Genomic DNA, 21,820 nt, shown 5'->3' on the forward strand with positions numbered 1-21,820 from the left:
GCATGTCCATTTAAAATTTGCCGTTTTAAGGGTAATTTGAAATAAACATTTCGACTTCTGTACAGTTTGGTACTACTGTACTTTTCCTGTCATTCCTTGAAGTCAGATTTTTGTACTCAAATGCATGATCTGGACGATCTAAACCGCTGGCTTTTTTTTTTTTTAATTGCTTCAAAACGTCTAAAAGAAAAATCACGGAGGCTACCTGATGGCTAAACCTCCATCACTCTTTTTGCTCGTCCTTGCGAACTGAAAAAAAATTAGTCTTTTCAGCTGGTTTCCATGTGGTGCCAAGTGTTGTTGACTAATTGTATTTATTTATTTATTTATTTATTTATTTATTTATTTATTTATTTATTTATTTGTTGCATTTGTATCCCACATTTTCCCACCTATTTGCAGGCTCAATGTGGCTTACAGAGTTTTGTTATGACATAGTCATTCCAGGATGTCAAATACAATTAGTAATGTAAAAAGATTAAGTAAGGGAAGAGAGAAGGAAGGTGTTAAGCAGGATTGTATAGAAGGTGGACTTTAATAACCGGGTGGGTTAGTGAGGTAGTTTTGTAAGGCTATGGCATGTGTTCTCTCTGTATGCCTTGTTGAAGAGATGTTTATTAATTCCTATTTAAATTCCTCTGCAAATTAGGACAGTGTGTAAGAACGTTTGAACTATTATTCCCCCTCTTGCAAAAGTAAAACTTTGTTTTTTTTTCTTTAATTGGGCAAAAAGGTAGGTCTATCTATGCATTTTGGGTTCAGTTTGCACTATTGTTGAGAAAGTGTCCTCAGGGGTTTACATCCGGTCTCTTTCACTTTAAAGATTTAATAAATAATGGTGCCATTTTTATCCACCCCTCTCTCCTTCGATTTCTCTCCCTTGTGAAGTGTCAGTCTGTGTGCTCCTATATATATATATATATTTTTTTTTTTTTTTAAACCATTCCCAATACAGTTTGCAGTGCAGACCGGAGTCTTGCATTAACTTAGTTGGATTCACCAGCATCAATCTCACTCCAGCTCCCTATTGGAGGAGCGCAGTTTGCCATTGAGGGCAGGACTTTCCCCTCAAAATCCTCCCCTTGCCCAATCTTGCAGAACCAGTAGGAAAATGCATCGAGGGATTTAGCTGATTATACACATAATGTACATTAACTAAGCGTTCTTCAAAGAAAGGAACGTTCATGATGAGGATTTGTACTTTTTGCTGTTAATTTTGTTTTTTTCCAGAAAAGGAAATAAAAATTGTTTTACTTTTTTTTTTTTCTTTCGGAAGCTATTTTCTTGCACATTGAAGGAACTGGTTTGAAGTTTTTTTTTCCCCTGGCCAGGGTTACGCCCGTTCCGTTATGGCCTTAAGTTCCAGAGCCCATGCTTTCTCCGTGGAGGCTTTAGTGGGGAAATCTGCAAAAAGAAAACTTCAGGAACGTGCGACTGACAAGCAACAGGGTCAGCCGGATAAAGGACAAGAAGATCAGGCATGCAAGACATCTAGGAAAAAAGACGAAGCCGGTTAGTATTAAACTTTTTTTCTCATTGCAACCGTTTGGTAAAGCGTGATCCATTCTTCAAGGAGACGTGTGCTTTTTCTACAACATGTTCTCTCCCACCACAGAAAACGGGACGAGGGCGCAAATAAAAGTGACAACCATCATAATAAAAGATCTGCGTTGTATTGTGTTTAAACTTAACAGTGGCAAAATACGTGCATAGAAGAACGTCTATTGAAAGTGTTCTGCATTCATTTCAGACCTGCTGCTTTCTCTGGCACCAGTACCGAGTTAAGCAGCACAGATGTATTCCGAGAATTTGGTGGCCAGATGCCCTGAGAAGCGCTGCTACCTCCGAATGGGCCCGGTCTGCCTTTATCTCTCAGTAACTATTTTCCATTTTATTGTTTCCGACAGAAAAGCGACAGAGACCCGAGAATTCCTCTTCTGTTTCGGCGACTGATCGTGAGATCCCGGAAGCCAAAGACAGTGTTCAAGTGGAGCTACAGGGATCCGAACTCTGGAAGAGATTTCACGAGATCGGAACCGAAATGATCATCACCAAAGCCGGGAGGTATAATGTAACTTTCTGACTGCATTGCTCTGACTCAGTCTCCCCAGCTCAGAATTCTATAAATGTAATAATAATTAGTGACTGAAATGTTGTAAATTCTACATGTTTGGAGCTCGATCTTTCGAATATTTGGATGAGTTCATACAAATGTCGAATGTGCATGTATTATGCAGTCAGGCTGGCAATATAATAATACACCCACCTTAAGTTAAGCTTGTTTGAGAAATAGCTTTAGTAAGTCGGGCCCCCTTGCAAGATCTTGCCTACATGGCGATACAATTTCTGCATTATTTTGTTTGTACAATGCACATAAAAACGGAATTTAGAAAGTCCGTGGATAATTCAGTGGTTTGATTTTATTGCTCAGAGCATTCCTAACCAACAAGATAAAATTTAGCCATTCTTTTAATGTTGTCATGCAAAGATTGTGTTTCTCTCTCGGCTAGTTTACACTAAATGTCATCATGATCTGATGCTTAAAGTTCCGTTAAACTCCGGTTTCTGCCATTTATGATTGGAGATATTGAAAGAGCCCCCAGGGCACTGTGCAGGACGTTGAAGTGCTCCTTCTGAACCTGTCTCGCGTCTACAATGGGGACTTCACTTTTCATTCCTTCCAGCACCCTAAACACTGTTAGAAAAATCACCTAAATGAAACGGAAATAGCATTTTAGGCAACTGCTTTCAACCCTAAAAGTCCGTAACGCAATATCTAATGTATTTTTTAAAAAAAATCTTTTGATGTAGGAGAATGTTTCCTTCCGTCCGAGTGAAAGTAAAAGGTCTGGATTCAATGAAGCAATATTATATTGCGATGGACGTGGTTCCTGTGGATTCCAAGAGATACAGGTAAAAACGAACTAAGAGGCCTATTTTCAAAAGTTTTCTCCCAGGTGCATATAGGGAAATATCGGTGGGGGGGGGGGGGGGAGGACACGGAAGCACCCAGGACAGTAATTTAAATATGATTCAAAAGAACATTCTTTAAAAATAAATACACACAACCAAAGAATCAAACGAACTAGGATTCTAAATACGACTTTTATTTGCATAACAAAACCAAATGTATCTCTTCTGACTTTTTACCTTAATGGTAGCAGGAACTTCATACATTTCTTTCTCTCTCTCTCGCTTATAAAATCGAAATCTATGCCTTTAAAATGTGTTTCCTAAATAAAACTGCATGATTCTTATTTTCCCCTATATTTACTCATATATTTATGATTTATGTGTAATATATAATTTGTATATTTTCCCCTATAGACAGATCAGTTCATACATTTCATGGACGATTGGGTATATAGATGATTACTTCTGTGTACCTTTAAAAAAAAAAAAGCAGCTCCAATTTTCTTTCAAATCACAACATTTTTTGTGTTCTTTTAATATAAACATCTCCGTTTGCTTCCTGTCAGCCAGCTAGATAAATAAACGTGGCCAGTGGAAATATGTTTACAAGGTAACAACGTAGGTTCTAAAACAAAAAAAGCATAATACCTTAACTACAGGGGAAAATAAGAACCGTAAGGTTTTATTTGGGAAACATATTTTAAACACATATATTTCAAATTTATACGTAGTTGGGATACTGGGCGGAGTGATCTAAATCGTGGGCGAGGATTACCGGTTTAGAGAAGCTGCTAACACAGGCTGTGATGCTCGGAAACATTGTTCTGTACTCACTACAGGATCTGTACAATGCTGTTATTCAGCTCTGCATTAAAAACAAAAAATCCCTGGCCTATTTTCACCAGAAATTAAATAGAATGGCCTAAGATTTGGTGTCGTTCAGAAAGAAAAAAAATCTCTTAAAGCAGGTTTTTCTAACTAGTTCTGTTTCCTCTGTGGTTGTGTTAGGAAATCCAAAACAGATTATTTGACTCCCCAGACGCTTCATTCTCTCTGGCATTTCATCACTTTCTGAAGACAATTTAGATATTTTGTTTCTAACTCTCAAAGGACAGTGAATTGACGTTATATTTAAACAGACGCTGCTTTCTATTAAACGCTTTAACCCATTCCATTTTCTGGAGATAGTCTAATATTCCTACGGGGCAATACGTTTATTTTTAAGAGTTATTTTTTTCCCCCCTTGAAGGTACGTCTATCATAGTTCTCAATGGATGGTTGCTGGAAACACGGATCACTCGTGCATAACGCCCAGACTCTGCATCCACCCGGACTCGCCCTGTTCTGGGGAAACCTGGATGAGGCAGATCATCAGCTTTGACAGGGTGAAACTCACCAATAATGAAATGGACGACAAAGGGCATGTAGGTGTGCATTCTGCCAACCACTACACGTAACAGTCGCGGCCTTGTAAATATACATTCTGTCAGCTACTAACTTAACAAATACGGACATGTAGCTAATCTATCATTTTCTGTGGACGTGTAAGTGGCCACTGCATTACAGCACTCGAGATATCTACATAATGATGATGGGAGTTATAACGTTTGCCAAATACTGCCTGGCGTGCAATAGACCTGTACAATTAGGTAACTTCCTAATATATCGTGATAATCAGGAGAGGTTTCTTTCTAGCACTGAAATGGGATAGACTTAGGCTGTGAGATTGCTGGGCAATCATTTCCCCTCCCCCCCCCCCCCCCCCAGGTCGTTTTAAAGACATCTCCCAGGCGTGGCGGTGGTAACTGATGGCTATGCAGTGATTAAACTGCTGCTAAGTGTCCTCCAGATTAACAATCACTTCAGTTTTATAATTTAGTTTGCTCAGCATACAGTTATACAGCCCGGGCTGCAATCGCTTCAGTTTCTTAGGTGGACGTGAAGGGTACAGTTGTTTTGGAAAGGGAAAGTTCAATGGAGTAGTCAAACTGTTTTTGCTGTAGTGCGATATTCCCCTTTTGCTTACAAATCCATCACCGTACCACTTCGATAAGGGTTAAACTCTGCAGTCTATCGGAGAAACTACTTCTGTGAGACCCAGACTCTGATTACAGGAGATCTTAACCATGAGATAGTTCCCTTCAGTCCTGTCAAAAATACACAAAGTCGAAGCAGGTTAAGTTTGGAAATCTTCCCCCAAATAATCATATATTAATGATATAATTTTTTTTTTTATTACTTAATTCATGTCGTTTTGATTTGGAATCTTGTTCTTGGGGTAGTTCCCTTCAGTCCCGTCAAACAGACAAAAGTCGAAGCGGGTTAAGTATGGAAATCTTACCCAAAATAATCGTATGTTAATGTAATTCATGTCGTTTTCATTCGGAATCCTAACGACTGAACGATGCTGCTTTATCTCCCCCTCTCCTTTTTCCTCTTACAGATTATCCTGCAGTCTATGCACAAGTATAAACCCAGGATCCACCTTATCCTTCACGATCCTAGATTTGATCTGTCTCAGATTCAGTCTCTGCCTGCAGAAGGGGTTAAAACCTTCGTCTTTAGAGAAACGGAATTCACGACAGTGACGGCTTATCAAAACCAGCAGGTGAGCAGAGCCAGAGGCCCCGGGACAGAGCTAACACGCCACAGAGATGAGGAAGAAACGGCAGCGCAAATAGGTCTATCTCAGCAAGGATTTTGATTTATATTGATGATGAGGTTCCACCTTTTTTTTTTCTTTGTAGATTACTAAACTGAAAATTGACAGAAATCCGTTTGCTAAAGGATTTAGAGACCCTGGAAGAAACAGGTATTGTAGATTACAAGCTTGAAATAGTTGTTTAAAATAGCTACCTTAATAACTAGAATTCTTTAAAATATTTTACGGTGGAAATATATGAGCCTACGATTGATCTGGATTTTGTTCAGGCCTTTTCCTGGCAGTTCAAGAAAGTTTCATGTATAGTAATATCCTCCTGTCCCCAGGGGGCTGCCACCATTTGCCTTAGAAATAACTAGCACCTTACTTAACTGGACACCTTAATAACTACCAGACATAGCTGATTCCTGAAGCAAAAGAACTTGAGGTGGGTTGCCCAAGGTCCAAGGAGCATCAGTAGAGTTTGAACACTGGTTTTATCACCAGTTCTTGGCCTGCTGCTTTAAAACATTTGCCTGATCCACTGGCTCCTCCATTCAATGCTTTAAAAATATTAGCGTAAAAGCATGTATGAAATGTCTGCGTTACCACTATTAACATGGATTTTAATAATTGAAATGATTACATTTCAATTATTAAAATGCACAATTATGTGTTAAAATGCACAATTATGCTAATTAACTCGTTTAAAATGAAAAGTAGATTAGATTAAGACAAAAATCAGCACTGATGTCATCATAAATGCAAACTTCACAATTCTAGAGGTGTATGTGAAATTTCTGCATTATGCATGTGTAAACATATTACTTTTAAAATAGCAACAGGTTTAAAAGGGTACATAAACATTTAATTTAGGCATTTTAGAAACAGACCTTTATTTTTCTGGAAGCTGTCACACAGCCTATCCCTTGCCAGTTTCACTTTCTGGGAGGGGGGGGGGGATTAAGGGGGTGAAGTCCTCTAATCCTTCCAGGAGAGCACTGCTGCTCAATATGAACATTTTCCTGAAATCTAGATTTCTCAGGTAGCAGGTGTAAACCTGGGATTTGATCTTTCTGGACATAAATATTCATTCCCCATCTGAAATGGCGAATAAATATTTATTTTTTTACGCCTGCCCTAATTCTACCCAAAAGATGTCCAGATCATACCCCCTTGCTATGAGCTTTCTTTTCAGTTTTAGGCATGTATATCCCAGCTTGGTAAAATCGGGATCTCAATGTTTACAATATAAAGTCTACCCCCTCCCCCACATTTACTAAGCTACACTAGTGGCTGCTGTGCGCTAACACCGACACACTTTGAATAGGCTGTGTCAGCTTTGTCACGCGGCTTAGTAAGTGGGGGGGGAGGGGAAATTGTCTGTTTATGCACTGTCTAAACCCTAAATAGTGCTTCCTTAGTGAAGGACAAATGAAATACACTACACTATCACTGCGTGTTAAAAATGCGTGGTAGCAACTGTTTATTGCATTTTAGTAAAGCATGATGATCATTCCACTGTAATTCTGTATATTTAGCTTTAGGGACATAAGGGGTTTGGATAAGTTTCTGAAGGAAAATTCTATTTAAAAAAATTATTATCCAGAAACTCATCTCGTATCCCTGGAAATGAGCTATGAGAAATTTTATCTACATTTTGGGATCTGTCAGGCACTTGTAACCTAGACTGGCCACTGTTTGGGGAGATGGACTGTGGACTGACTCAGCGCATGGCTTATCTTATGTTGTGATGCAAAATTTTCTTACGGTCAAATATGCTAAGATCTGTACTTTTAATTTTCAGAGGCGCATTAGATGGACTTCTAGAAACATATCCCTGGAGGTCACCTCTCACTCTAGATTTTAAGACCTTTGGGACTGATACATCTGGTAAGTGAAACTATTACAGCATATCTGTAAGATACTGATGAAAAACAACCTCAGACTTAAAAAAAATTACCCATGTAATACCAATGAACGAAACTACATTCTAAAATTGTTAAGGCAGCTTACTGTATAATCATTCCCTTGTCTATAGGACTTCAGCACTGTGAATTTTTGAAAGATCATCAACCCCCATTTAGAAATGACCATTATTAGTTCAAATTGGTAGTGACTAAAAGTTGCTGTTGCTTTTGGAAAATATTTTCTTTTGTCTACTGAAATGAGTAGTCCATCTGATTCAATCATCCCTCTCACTCAAAATCACTATTCCAGGGGGTCTTAGTATTCCTCAGCAGAAAGGCCAAGGATTGTCTTACTTTAGAGGTGAGCTCTCTAAGGAGGACTGAAGTATAGTACATGCAAAGATCTGGATATGTGTCTCTATTCTGTGGGTTGTTAGGGATGGGGGATAAGAGGAAGTTAGTATACACAAGTAATATTTGGTTGGATTCACACATTTCTGTGAATTCTGGCTGCTGGTCTTCAAAGGATGTCTTCATTTTTCGCTACTGTTAATCTGGCACTTTTCTCAAGGAATGCAATGCACTAAAATGAAAGAAGAACAAAGCATAAAGGGGTCCTTTTACAAAGCCACGGTAAAAAGTAGCCTGCGGTAGTGTAGGCGCATCTTTTAGGCACGCACAGGGCCATTTTTTACCATGACTGGGAAAAAGGCAATTATTTAATAGGTTAGGAAATGGGCCTGCGCTAATATTAAAACTAGTGAGTGCCTATTTACGGCCTGAGCACTTACCACCACCACCCATTGACCTCGTGGTAAGGGCTCACATGCTACCCATGCAGTAACTATGCAGCGAGAGCCAACATGGGCACACTGTTGATTACCACCGGGAATGCCTCCTTGGTGGAAAATATTTTCTATCACAGGATTCAGCACATGCCAAAATCGAAATTACCGCCGGGCACACGTTAGCCCTCCCGTACCTTTGTAAAAGGACCCCAAAACGATCTTTTCAAGTAGAATTATAGTAAGTTGTGAAAGCTTTAAGGGTCCAGCCAGAAATGTGTCATCCTATTTGTGCTTTTCAAACTTCACTATCTTCAAACATTCGCAAAATCCTACGACCACAAACTGTATGGGAACGGGATGACCCTTGTTTTAAAAGATCTACACTGGCGGCTGGCTCTTTAAAGAATTTAGTGCAAATTTTTATGCTTATTGCTTGGATTGTAAATTGCTTAGATTGAGCTTGCTTTTGTAAATTGTGTAGATTGTATGTGGAGGGAGCAGGATATTTACTTAATCCCATAACTCCTTCTGGCCCTAAGCCTAATTATAGCCATCCCAAGCCACTCTACTGAAGGGGAAGGGAAGGGATTTTTAGATACAGCTCATGACTTTTTCAGTAGTAGCTCACCATGAGTTACGTTCCCTGTCCTGGAGGCACTGTTCCTTCTAAGCTGAGCAGGATTCCTCCACCTATACTCCTGCCAGTGGGAGGTGCTGTCTCATTATCACATTTTGAATAGTGAGGGACAGGCAAACTCTGCAGGACACCCTGCCTGTCCCTGGCAATTGAAAGCACAATATTGAAGCACCACCAGCTCCCAAAACTTCCCTACTGATGCATAACCATTCCACCTCCTCCCCTTGCCTTCCCCAACCCCCTATTTATTGTGGCTTCTTATTGCTTATCCAATGTTATACTCTCTACTTCATAGTGGAGGGTCTTTTAATTTTTGTGCTGAAATAACTCTTACATTTAGGTGCTAAAGGTTATAGAATAAGGAGTGGAGTGACTTACCCAGTATCACAAGAATCATCAGTGTGATTTGGTTTCCTTGGTTCTCAGCTCTAAACAATAGGCTCCATATTTTTTCACTGAAACCCCCCCCCCCCCCCCCCATACTTTATGAACAGGCATTTAACAATGTAGCCCCGTCTTTAGCCATTTTCAAGTCCAAACTCAAAACCCACCTCTTTACAACTGCTTTTGACTCCTAACTCACTTACCCTGTCCTTTCTCCTCACCTCTTTATTCCCTTACCCTTAATTGTTCTGTCTGCTTACTGTCTTATCTAGATTGTAAGCTCTTTGAGCAGGGACTGTCTTCTGTGTGTGGTGTACAGCGCTGTGTATGCCTTGTAGCGCTATAGAAATGATAAGAAGATAGATAGATAGATAGATAGATAGATAGATAGATAGATAGATAGATAGATAGATAGCAGCCCATTCAGGAATACAGGATTATTTAAGATTCTGGAAAACAGTGAAAGTGTGTCTTTTTAGGAAAGATTTCACCTCTCTGGTTATTTTAATATAGTCAGTAGTCTGAGGACATTTAAATGACTAGGCAGTGGTTCCCAAACCAGGTCCTGGAGGCACCCCAGCCAGGGCCGCCGAGAGGGGGGGACAGGGGGGACAAAAGTCCCCGGGCCCGGGCCTCTGGAGGGGGCCCGGTGACACCGCAGTCTGACCCGCCCTCCCTCTGTCGCTCCCAGCACTAACCTTAAATGCCTCCTTTCACCACATTCGCAGCAAGCAGCAGCAGGGCAGGCCACACCTTCCTTCCGTGTCCTGCCCTCGCCTGACGTAACGTCCGTGAGGGCGGGGCACGGAAGGAAGGAGAGGTCTGCCCTGCTGCTGCTTGCTGCAAACGTGCTGAAAGGAGGCATTTAAGGTTAGTGCAGGGCCCGGCCTGGTAGTGGGTGGAGGGGGGGCGGTGACCTCGGGTGGTGGGGCCCGGCAGCGACAACCTCGGGTGGTGGGGGGCCCCGGGGGCGGCCTTGTCCTGGGCCTGGCTCTGGCTCTCGGCGGCCCTGACCCCAGCCAGTCAGGTTTCCAGGATATCCACAGTGAATATTCATGAGAGAGATTTGAGTACAGTGGCAGCAGTGCATGCAAATCTCTTTCATGGATATTCATTGTGAATATCCTGAAAACCTGCCTGGCTGGGGTGCCTCCAGGACCAGGTTTGGGAACCACTGGACTAAGGTGCTCATTTACAACCACTGTTCATATCAGGAGCAGTGGCATAGCTAGGTGGGGCCACAGGGGCCTGGCCCCCCCCCCCCAAATTTCATCCGGGCCCCTGGTTTTGCTGGCGGGGGTCCCTAACCCCACCAGCCGAAGCTTTCTTCAGTGCTGGTCTCCTGCACGCCATGTTCCCTGCCCTACTACTACTACAAATCATTTCTACAGTGCTACCAGTTGTATGCAGTGCTTCACAATTGAACATGAAGAAAGACAGTCCCTACCCAAAAGAGCTTACAATCTAAATCAAGACAGACAGACAGGACAAATAAGGGATAAGGGTAGGGCAGTCAGATAGGAGCCCTATGCTCTTTCTTCCTCCTGACATCCTGCACGTTCCTTTAAGTGAAACTGAGCATGCTGAAGAAGGCTTCGATTGGCGGGGGTTGGGGACCCCTTGCAGCAAAGGTATTTGCTGCTGTGGGGTGTGGTGGGGGGAGTGGCAAGGCGGGGGGTGGGAGGCGGCAGGGTGGCAGACTAAAATGTGCGCCCCTACCTCGGGCTCTGGCCCCCTCCCACCGCGAGGTCTGGCTATGCCCCTGATCAGGAGTACAGCTCAGCTGCCGGATACCATGCTTGGGGCACAAATCTTAGCACCTCTAAGGTACTCAGTCACACTGCAGTCCAGATCCTGTTTAAAGAGAGCTGTTAGGATATATGGGTGTCTCTAGCATTTAGCACGTGCTAAAACTTAGCATGCATTAAAAACACCAGCACACCTTTGCAAAAGACCCCCTAAGTGAGCAGAGGTGTTTGTGCTTGTAGTACAGGGCTAGATTCTATATGTGGTACCAAAAAAAATAAAAATTGATATATTGCCTTTCTGTGATTACAAAGTGGTCCATATATTATGTGGAGGTATTTATTTTGTACTTGGGGTAATGGAGGGTTAAGTGACTTGCCCAGAGTCATAAGGAGCTACAGTGGGAATCAAAGCAAACATATTTTATTTTGTTCTGTTTTTTTTTTTTTAACACAGTGAAAAATGCTACTAATTATGAACACTTTTATTGTAATTTAAATCTCTTTCACATGACAGGTCTCTTAGCTTGGAATTTTGACAGTTGTTAAAGAAGCAGCACAAAAATACTGTCAGTGCCAGTTCTCCCATTAGACAAACCTAGGTAGTTGATTAGGTTTTTTCAGGGTTCTTTATCTGTGTAAGCTGGTCTTATTCAATCCACCTTCAATGAGTTTTGGCCAGGTTTAACGCAATTAGAAAAAGGTCCGAGGATTGTAAAGCTGTGAACTCGGGAAAGTAGAATTTAAGACATGACAGGAAATATTTTATCAAATTTTCAATTCTGACCAAGACACTGTGTGGGTTAAACTACACAACAAAGTTCACTCCCCATCTTGTGTTCAGGAGCACCACAGAAAGGGTGGTGGCTTCCTGGAATGCCCTCCTGTGGTAGGTAGTGAAGACAGAAATAGGGATGGAATGCAAGAATGCACGAGATAAAGACAGAGGAGCACTATATAGAAAAAGGATGGAATCCAATTAAAGCAAAACTCAAATGATCTCATAACTGGAGTGAGCTTTGATGGCAGCTTCAGAGGTTGAGAAGTAGGACCAATGCAGGGCAGACTTCTACAGTCTGGATCCCGCAAATGGCAAAAACAGAACAGGATCAAGGCTGCAGTGGACCTTGGCAATTCCAGTAGTTGGGAAGTAGGCCCGGTGCCGAGCAGGCTTCTAGGGACTATTCCCCAAGATTGGACAGGAGAGATGGAGTATTTAACCATGAAGTAGTGGAACCTGTGCAGAGTGTCACATTTAATTCTGTCCACCTTGATGACAGACTGGAAGAACCGTGCAGGTCTTTGTGTGGACATTTACTATGTTACGCAGTTACCTAGGCAGAAAGTGCAAACATGGAAGTATATGCACCCAGGCACTCACTGAACATATTGATTATAACTGAAATGTGCTCTGATTAATTAAAATGCACATAAGTACATAAGTATTGCCATACTGGGAAAGACCAAAGGTCCATCAAGCCCAGCATTCTGTTTCTAACAGTGGCCAATCCAGATCACAAATACCTGGCAAGATCCCAAAAATGTACAAAACATTTTATACTGCTTATCCCAGAAATAGTGGATTTCCCCCAAGTCCATTTAATAACGGTCTATGGACTTTTCCTTTAGGAAGCCGTCCAAACCTATTTTAAACTCTGCTAAGCTAACCGCCTTTACCACATTCTCTGGCAACGAATTCCAGAGTTTAATTACACCAAAATCAATTGTTCTCCATTGAAAGCCCCAGAAGCTCTCATCTAACTCAGGGGCATGCTGGGAAAAGAGTTTTATTTCTTTCTTTAGTTTCATATCATTTTGTTTCAGTGTTGCTTTGCTTTCTTTCACTTTAGCCTGCATAATTTTGGAGTCCACACATAATGAAGTAGCATGCAGTAAACATATTTGTGAGTACTGTTTCATTTTAGTGCATGCTAAGATGTTTGTTGCACACTAAAATGAAGCAATGCAAAAATGTACCTCCTAATATGCACTCTTCCCTCACTTTCTTACATAGTAGATGATGGCAGATAAAGACCTGTACAGTCCATCCAGTCTGCCCAGCAAGATAAACTCATTACGTATGGTATGTGATACTTTATATAAAATACCCAATCTTGATTTGTCCTTGCCATTTTCGGGGCATAGACTGTAGAAGTCTACCCAGTACTGTCCTTGTTCTAAAATTTCTGAAGCTTTCGTCAAAGCCCCTGAATAGCTCTACTCCAGCCCATCCAAATCTATTTAGCCACGATGAGAGCACAGACCATAGAAGTCTGTCCAGTACTGGCTTTGTTTTCCATTACAGGTGTTACTACCTAATCTTCGCTAAGTTTCTTTGGATCTATTCCTTCTAAACAGGATTCTTCTGTGTTTATCCCATTCATTTTTTAAATTAGTTACCATTTACATCTCCACCACCTCCTGCAAGAGGGCATTCCAGGTATCTACAACCCTCTCGGTGAAAAAATACATCTTGACATTATTCCTGAGTCAGCTCCCTTTCAACCTTAGTTTATGTCCTCTAGGTCTACCACCTTCCTGTCTCTGGAAAATGTTTGCTTGTGGATTTCAAATATTTGACTGTCTGTATCATATCACCCCTCTTTCTCCTTTCCTCCAAGTTATACATGCTCAGGTCAGAAAGTCTCTCTTCGTATATCTTGCTATGCAAACCCCATACCATTTTTGTCACTTTTTTCTTGAACTACTTCAAGACTAAATCTGTGGCCAAATTTCGCCATGCGGTTTCACCCGAAGATGAAGCAAAAACCAAAAATGGCACCGAGGGGCCTACAGGAGGGGGCCTGTTTTGTTCAGGGGACCGAGAAAGGCCCCTTTGTTCAGGGGTGAAGTGGGGCCCATTTTTGCTCAGGGAGGCAGAGTGAGGCTGGAGTGTGGCCTGCTTTTGGTCGGGGGAGGGAGAGCTTTGGTTCCAGCCAAAAATTCTTGAAAAGCTTGCTGCCAGTACATGGTGCCCAATTCCCACACTGTTCTTACAAGACGAGAACAGCACAGGGCTTTGAACACCACTTGGCTCAGACTCACTGAGAGCTGTTGTAGTGCCAGAAGAAAACAGAACAAATGTTTCAAGCAAGCCTCCAGAAAAAAAAAAAGAGATACATTAGCAAATGGATTAGGGGGAGATCCTGCTTAGAGAGGATGAGAATGGAAGCAGAATGGTGGAGGTTTACTGGTGGAAAGTGGGTGGGGTTCTAAACTGCCTAGGATGGGGGTTGGTGGAGAATGTGTGCTGTGGAAAAAAAAAGCCTGGATGGGGAAGATGAAATCTGGAGGGAGAATGTTGGGGGAAGGAAGATGGGAGGAGAAAGAGTGGGATGTCAGAGAGAGTCTGTGTCAGAGAGAAAGATGGTGATTGTGCCTTGGAGAGTTTGTGTATAATGTGGGTGGTGGTGGGGGTGGTGGGGAGGGTGGCAGAGTTTGTGTATAATGTGGGGGGGGGGGTGAAGAGGGTAGCGGTGTCTGTTGGAGAGGGTAGCGGTGTGTGTCTGAGAGTGTGTGGAGGGGGGACAATTGTTGGCGTGCGGGGTGGCGAGCTGCAGGTCTACTCGCGCTGCTGTTGCTTGGGCTCTCTGGATGACATCATCCGAGGCTTCAGGGAGGAGAAAGAGTGGAATGTTTATGTTTTTTTGTATCCCACTTTATATGCAAGGCGGGTAACAACACAACATACACAATAACAATAAAAACACAATACAGACTATTAATACAATAACAGCGATTCAGCATACATTCAGCAGCAGCAGAGTACTCAAAGCATCATTAATCAACAAGATGGTTTGGCAAATGACATTTTAACATTTTCTTAAATGATTCAGTGTTCTGTTGAATTTTCAAAGAAAAAGGCAATTTATTCCATGGGAGAGAGATGGACTGTTGGGGGGGGGGGGGGGGGGATTGCATGCATGGGGGAGACAGATTAGTGGGAAGGGAATGGGCTGAGGGGGAGAGATTATGCAGCTGAACTGGTGGAGGGTTTGAGTCTGGAGGGGAAAGATAAATTGACACTAGCTGGGGGGGGGGGGGTAGGAAAGGATGAGAGAGTAATAGAAAGTGAGTGGACATGTAAGAGAGAGTGTGTGTGAGAAAGTGCAAGTGTATATGAACGAGAGAGTGAGAATATGGATGGAGAAAGATAGTTGAACCCTCTCTCAACGAAATACCCCACCCCCTCCCCATGATCCATGTCCATTGGAGGAGGGGGGAAGAGAAATTTCACATTACTGCCAATCCCACCTTCTTATTCATTTCATTCCAAGCTAAGGCAAACTATTCCTACAAGTCTATGGTAGATCTTTGCATCAAGTGCACAAAGCTGACTTAACTATTAGTCAGACGAGGCAGTAACCTCTAGGGGGACAGAAAAGAGCAACTACAGTGAAAGCAAAACAATATGTCCTGACAATCACAAAACCAAACAAACCAGAAAAGGGGGGAAGGGTGCAATTTTACTTAATTTATTTTATATTTAGTTCACACCTTTTCAGTAGTATCTCTGTATGCATTTCCCTATTCCCATAAGGCTTACAATATAAGAGACCCTTTGACTAAAATACAGTACGTTTTGCACTTACTTTATGTTAAAAGCAAAACTTAATGTGCAGTGAGTGCAAAGCCTTTGTGATAAATGCAAGGAGTGGGCCTTGAATCTGCCCTGCATTTAGCATACAGGGGACATAGTTAATGCATGGCCAGCACATTACATTCCTGGGCCAACAACACAAGCCTTTGTGATATCGGCCCAGACTTGTAATCCAGTGGCTGTGTGTTAAGGCAGAATATGAGAGCTAACTATGGCAGCGCTACCCATTCCCACTTCTTTCCTCAAGCATAACTCCAACCCCCTCCCCAATCAGATCACCGGCTCCCCCCAAGCACAATTCCAACCCCTTGATCAGATTCCCAACCACCTCCCACAAGACACAACTCCTGACTTTCCTATCAGATTCCTAGCTTCCTCCCCTAGCACAACTGAGCCCCCCAGCAAGATCAGACCCCTAATTCCCCCAAGCACACAACCCCGACCCCTTCCTTATATGGAATATGACCCCTAGCGATAGGGGCCATTCGTGCCATATTGGATTAAAGCACCAACCGAGGTAGCAGCAGAAGAAGCTCACTGCCACCCAGGACCACTGCCCCACCAATGGAGACCCCAGGGTACATACCAGAGGGGGTTGGGGGGTTGGATAGGGCTCAGGGGCAGGGTTTTCTGTCAGAGGCAGGGATTCTGGAAGAAGGGTTGGATCGGAGGGTTGTGTTTGTGTTGGGGGAGGGAGTGGGAGTGGGAGTGTTGAGGTACTGTCTGAGGGATCTGAAGATCTGATCACGGGGTTGGGATTGTACTTGGAGGGGGGTTGGGGATCTAATCGAGGGGGATTGGGAAGCACTACCACATTTCCAGTGACAGCATGATATGCTACCAGGCTCAGAGCCGTAGCGAGGAGAGCTGACACCCGGGGCGGGTCGCTGCTGCACACCCCCCCCCCCCCCGGGTGCAGCACGGCACACCCTCCTCCCGCTAGAGCGCACCCCCCCCCCGGAGCGCATACCTCCCCTCCCCCCGGAGCGCATACCTGCGGCGAGGGGCGGGCAGGAGGGCCGATCCACCCCGACTGCACGTTGCTGGGGTGTGTCGGCTCCGCGCTGATTCACTGCTCTCTCTGTCCCGGAACAGGAAGTAACCTGTTCCGGGGCAGAGAGGGCAGTGCACCAGCGTGGAGCCGACATCCCCCAGCGGCGTGCACCTGGGGCGGACCGCCCCCCCGCCCCCCTTCCTACGCCACTGACCAGACTGCCGATAGTTTGACTGCATATACTGTCTATTCCTGTGCTATTGGTAGTTGTGACAGCTATTGTGTACTACCAAACTGGTCACACGTCTGCCTGCCAACTCCCACCCTTTCCTGCTTTAAGTATCTAATGCAGCATTTTTACTGTTTGCAGCTCTTTTTAATGAGGTAGACAATAGTGCCGACCTATGCTACCTTCTACCGTGAGGAAAAAGCTGCATTATCTGCGTAGGAAAAGGGCCTCTAAGTTTGTACTAGAAGCGATGGAGGGTTATGTGACTTGCATAACATCACAAGGAGTTGGATTTCAACCCTGGCTTCCTTCATTCTCAACCCATTGCTCTAACTACAAGCAGTGGTGTAGCCATGGGTGGGCCTGAGTGGACCAGGACCCACCCAATTTCGGCTCAGGCCCACACAAAATTTCACCTCCTGCAGACCCCCCCCCCCCCCCCCCCCCCCCCCACTGTGTATGCTCAGTTTTCACACATGTACAAAACTGAGTATATGCGGAGACCAGCAGTTGGCTGCAGCGGGGTCAGGGACAGTTTCCATTGCCACCCAAGATGTAAACTCGTTTGGTGGGCAAGAGGTCTTTGGCTGGCGGGGCTTGGGGATCCCCACAAGCACAGGTATTTCATTTACTTTGGGGGAGCGCTGGGAAGGGAGGCAGAAATTAAATTTGGGTTTTGTTTTAGTTAGGGAGGGTAGACATGAAATTTGTGGCCCATCCACTTTGGTCTCGGGCCTGCCATAAATCGACTATCTGGCTACTCTACTGACTACAAAGCTATACCTGAACTCTAGGCTATGTGTCCTCCCACCTAATGTTTAACTTCTGGTTATTAAAAAAAAAATTATTGAGGGAAATGGCTGTTGGAGATTGCTGCTTTTAATACCCAACCGGCCAGGTTTGGCAGCCATATTTGGCCACCACAATAGGTGGAATAACTTTGGCCAGTCTCACTTTAAGCGGACAGCGCTGAATATCAGCATGGCTGGTTAAAATTGGACCGGTCAAAGTTAAAACGGATATTTAGTGGTGGTCACTGGAAACGGACCGGCATTGTATATCCGGGTTTAGCACTGACCGCGGGAAACAGTCCAGCTATCTCTCGTGGTCTGAATATATTTTATATGTATATAGATGTAGATACATACCGGCCAATATTCAGCGCTATTTTACCAGCCAGGAATGGCTCTTGGCTGGTTAAATTGCACTTATCTGGCAATCCATGAATATTCAGCAGGAAATAGTTATTCGCAGTCAGCACGATATAACCAGCTATCTATTCAGTGCTTCGCCGGCCAAGTTAAGTGGCCAAATTGGGCTGCTGAAATAGCAGGCCTATCTTTGACTGCTATAAACTTAACCAGCCAGTGCTGAATATTAATGCTGGTTCAGTTTATAGCAGCCAACCCTGCCTCACCCCCACCCCCAGATATTCAATGATGGTCATCAGAATCGGTCTGGTATTGAATATCCGGGCTCAGCACTGACTGCGAGACTTAGCCGACCTGCCTCCTACTGGCTGAATATCAGCCCTATAATCTGCAAATACATATACTTGATGTACATACACACACATTAGGATTTTTGCAAGGTCATTCTATGAGGGCGGGATGGTTTAGGAGTTATCCTAATTGTCGATTTTAATTATCAACGTCTTGGGGGAAGATAGCTAAGGACCTGAATGTTAACTGCAAGACTGAAAGTTTACTTAGTGGCTCATACTTTTACACAGTCCCGTCTCCGCAATGCTGCTGACAAAACTTATTGAACAGAACTGGCTCCAGGCACTCTACTAATCACTCCTTTGCTCTGTTGCCCTCATAAACAGGTAGTGACAGTAGGTGGAATTTATTTGGTTATTGCTTTACTGTAAGCGGACTTTGGCCTTTAAACACTCACCAATGACCTTGCCAGATTTGTTCTGTAGGCCCAGCACATGATGGGGAACTGTTCCTTCCAAAACACTATGGAGTTACTTCATTTTAATTTCAAAAATACAAATGGAAACAGGCTAAATCAGCAGATTGAAATACTGTTTGTATTTGAAATAGCCATGCTACACTGCTATTATTGTTCTGTCCTCTCTTCACTCTGGCTTATTTCCAGCATTAAGAAAAGTTGCACACAGCAGCATAAAATAATTTACATAGGGGCCCTTTTACTAAGCCTCGTAAGCGTCTACGCGTGCCCAATGTGCTCCAAAATGGAGTTACCGCCTGGCTAACGCCTGGCTCGTGCTGTAATTTCATTTTTGGTGCACATCCAATATGTGTGTCTGAAAAATAATTTTTATTTTTGGATTTGTGTATCGGACACACACTGAGTGGCATTTGATGTGCGTAGGTCATTACCTCCCGGTTACTGCGTGAGGCTTTACTGCTAGGTCAATGGCTGGCGGTAAGGTCTCAGACCCAAAATGGATGCACGCCAAGTTTGATTTTGCTGCACATCCATTTTCGGCAAAAATGTTTAAAAAGGTTTTTTTTTGCAGGCGCACTGAAAAATGGATCTTTGTGTGCCCAAAACACATACCTACCCTACCGCAGGCCATTTTTCAGCGCACCTTAGTAAAAGGACCCATAAAATGTTATTAATATATTATAGTGGTTATTTTAAAAACATCTCTTTGAAGGAATAGCAGCATTTAACATATGAAATGGCGATTTCAGAAAGCTGCAATTTGCAAGTGGTAATCCACACCATGCAGTGATAGCAAGTGGGCTCGGGCGGGCTGTAAATTTTATTTATTTATTTATTTATTTTTTGCATTTGTATCCCACATTCCCCCACCTATTTGCAGGCTCAATGTGGCTTACATAGATTTGTTGACATTGTCATATCAGGATATCAGATACAGTTAGTAGTGTGTAGCGATCAAGAAAGGGAAGAGGGAAGAAGGGAGGGAGTGAATTGGATAGCTGTATAAGGTAAGCTTTCGTAGTTGAGAGGGTTGGTGAGGTGACATAATGAGGTTGTGGGTGCTCATTGTAGGCCTTGTTGAAGAGGAATCTACTCATGTATGAGTAAACATTTATGCAAAACAAATTTTCCCATTGGATTTTCCACCAGCTCAGAGGCATGCACAGAGTTTTAAAGATGCTAATTTTGTTCAAGGGTTTACACAAGGAGGTTAAAGGAATAATTCTCCTTAATCCCCTGTTTATTTCTGCCTCCTTAATGAAAAAGAAATTGTGGCCTCACTACTTAATTGGCAGCACTTATACATATAGGTTTGTCAAATGAGATGGCTACATGTGGAAGCAGCGCCACTTAGATGCTGAAGTTATGAAATAACCACTTCAATGTGGAAGGGCCAGCACTTCTGCTTGGAAGCTGCCAGTTTCATTATGCTTAATTTTTCCATGTGCATATTTGTAAAATGGCTGCTCCCACTGTGCATATCAGCAAATACACGTGCACTCCTGTATGTCCTTGTATTTATTTTATAAAAAGCTCCTCGTTTGGCAGAGTCTTTTGTAAAATACTACTGGAATTGAGCATGTCTTGACCTGGACATCTCAATTCCAGTCTCAACATTCTATACAAAATGGGCCTTCACACTTTCTGGCCACGTCACACACATACATTTTCAGTAATATTGCAGTTTGAAACAATGCACAGGGTTATCTAGGATATTTAGGAAATAGGGATGTGCATTCAGTTCATATGGGGATTTTTTTGTGTGCACAAGTCACCTGTGCACATGTATACTTATGAATCAGTGTGCATGCAACTGATTTGTGCATACAAAAATGCTCTTGTTTGCATACAGTGTGCACAAAAATCATGAATGTGTGGGGAAACACAAATAAAAAGACTAAGCAAATGTTTTGGTCCTGTGCCTCTGTGACTTTATGCGGAGAAGTCTTGATTTCTGAATTACATGAAACATGACTTATGCAAGTATTATAAATTGTACTGTATTATGGGTGTACTTGTTTTGTCATCTTTCAGATGGAAGCTCAGGTTCCTCACCTGTGACCTGCGGTGGTGGAACTCCTTCTCCAATGAACGCCTTGCTTTCACCATCTTGCTCACCTCCAACGTTTCACTTGTCTGCAAGCCACATTGGAATTGCATGCCCAGAAGCTTACTTACACAGTCTCAGTTTACCCATCTGCTACAAGATTTGTCCCACGAGTATTTTGCGACAACAACCTCTTGTTTTTCCAAGCCATGAAAAATTGGGAACTGCCAGTCCTCAGGTTTTGCCACCAATCACGGTGGATGTGCCCATGCTGTCTTCTCTTGGCATAACAAATTTCAAACATGGAAAATCTGAAGACTTGAGCAGCCATTGTGTACAAGCACCAGACTCTGCCAGTCAAGTGTTGTATGGGTTACACACATCTGGAAACATTTGTCCTGCAAGTCCCATCACTAGGGAAGCACTTAATTGTTCCTTACATCCTCCTTACAGCTTTTATGGTTATAACTTTCCAGTGCCATCAAGACTGATAAATGCTGCAAACTCTTATAAGGTGGCGGACAACATTCCATCGTCTTTTAGAGACGGAAGATGTAATCTTTCCCATTGGCATTCAACAACCAATCGCTGTCTTTAAAGAAAGATATGATATCTTTTCTAAAGCAGTCACATGTAAGCAACTATCATTTATTTATCTCAAAATATATAGGAATCAATAACTAGTCACCATGCTCTTTAAGGTAGATGCAATTCTACCTTAAAGAGCATGGTGACTGGTTACTGATTCCTATATCCTGTTTCCAAATATTAAGGGAGTCATTTTAAAAAATGGGTGCTACACTTATATGCATAAATAATTAGAATAATGGTATATACCGTGTATACTAAACCACAACTATAAATCCATACACTAAACACCTGAGAAGCGTTATAATCTGGTAAACATTAGGAGGAAAAAGCCTCAGTAGACTCAAACCTGCTTCAGGAGCTACGGTCTATATAAGTACTGCATCTCAATCATCGGCATAAAACAACCTATGTTTCAGAGAAG

General features: G+C 42.9%; 1 protein-coding gene across 1 annotated transcript; it reads left to right on the top strand.

The window, feature by feature from the left end:
* Positions 1 to 1,349: 1,349 nt before the first annotated feature.
* On the top strand, positions 1,350 to 21,406 carry TBX22 (T-box transcription factor 22). Its single transcript, XM_030210527.1, has 8 exons — positions 1,350 to 1,512; positions 1,908 to 2,064; positions 2,812 to 2,913; positions 4,163 to 4,337; positions 5,357 to 5,521; positions 5,661 to 5,725; positions 7,362 to 7,447; positions 20,796 to 21,406. Exons 1-8 carry the CDS (start codon positions 1,350 to 1,352, stop codon positions 21,404 to 21,406), a joined length of 1,524 nt encoding a protein of 507 aa, XP_030066387.1.
* Positions 21,407 to 21,820: the final 414 nt, after the last annotated feature.

This window comes from Microcaecilia unicolor, chromosome 7, assembly GCF_901765095.1.
Source record: "Microcaecilia unicolor chromosome 7, aMicUni1.1, whole genome shotgun sequence".
In the NCBI taxonomy this organism is placed as follows: domain Eukaryota; kingdom Metazoa; phylum Chordata; class Amphibia; order Gymnophiona; family Siphonopidae; genus Microcaecilia; species Microcaecilia unicolor.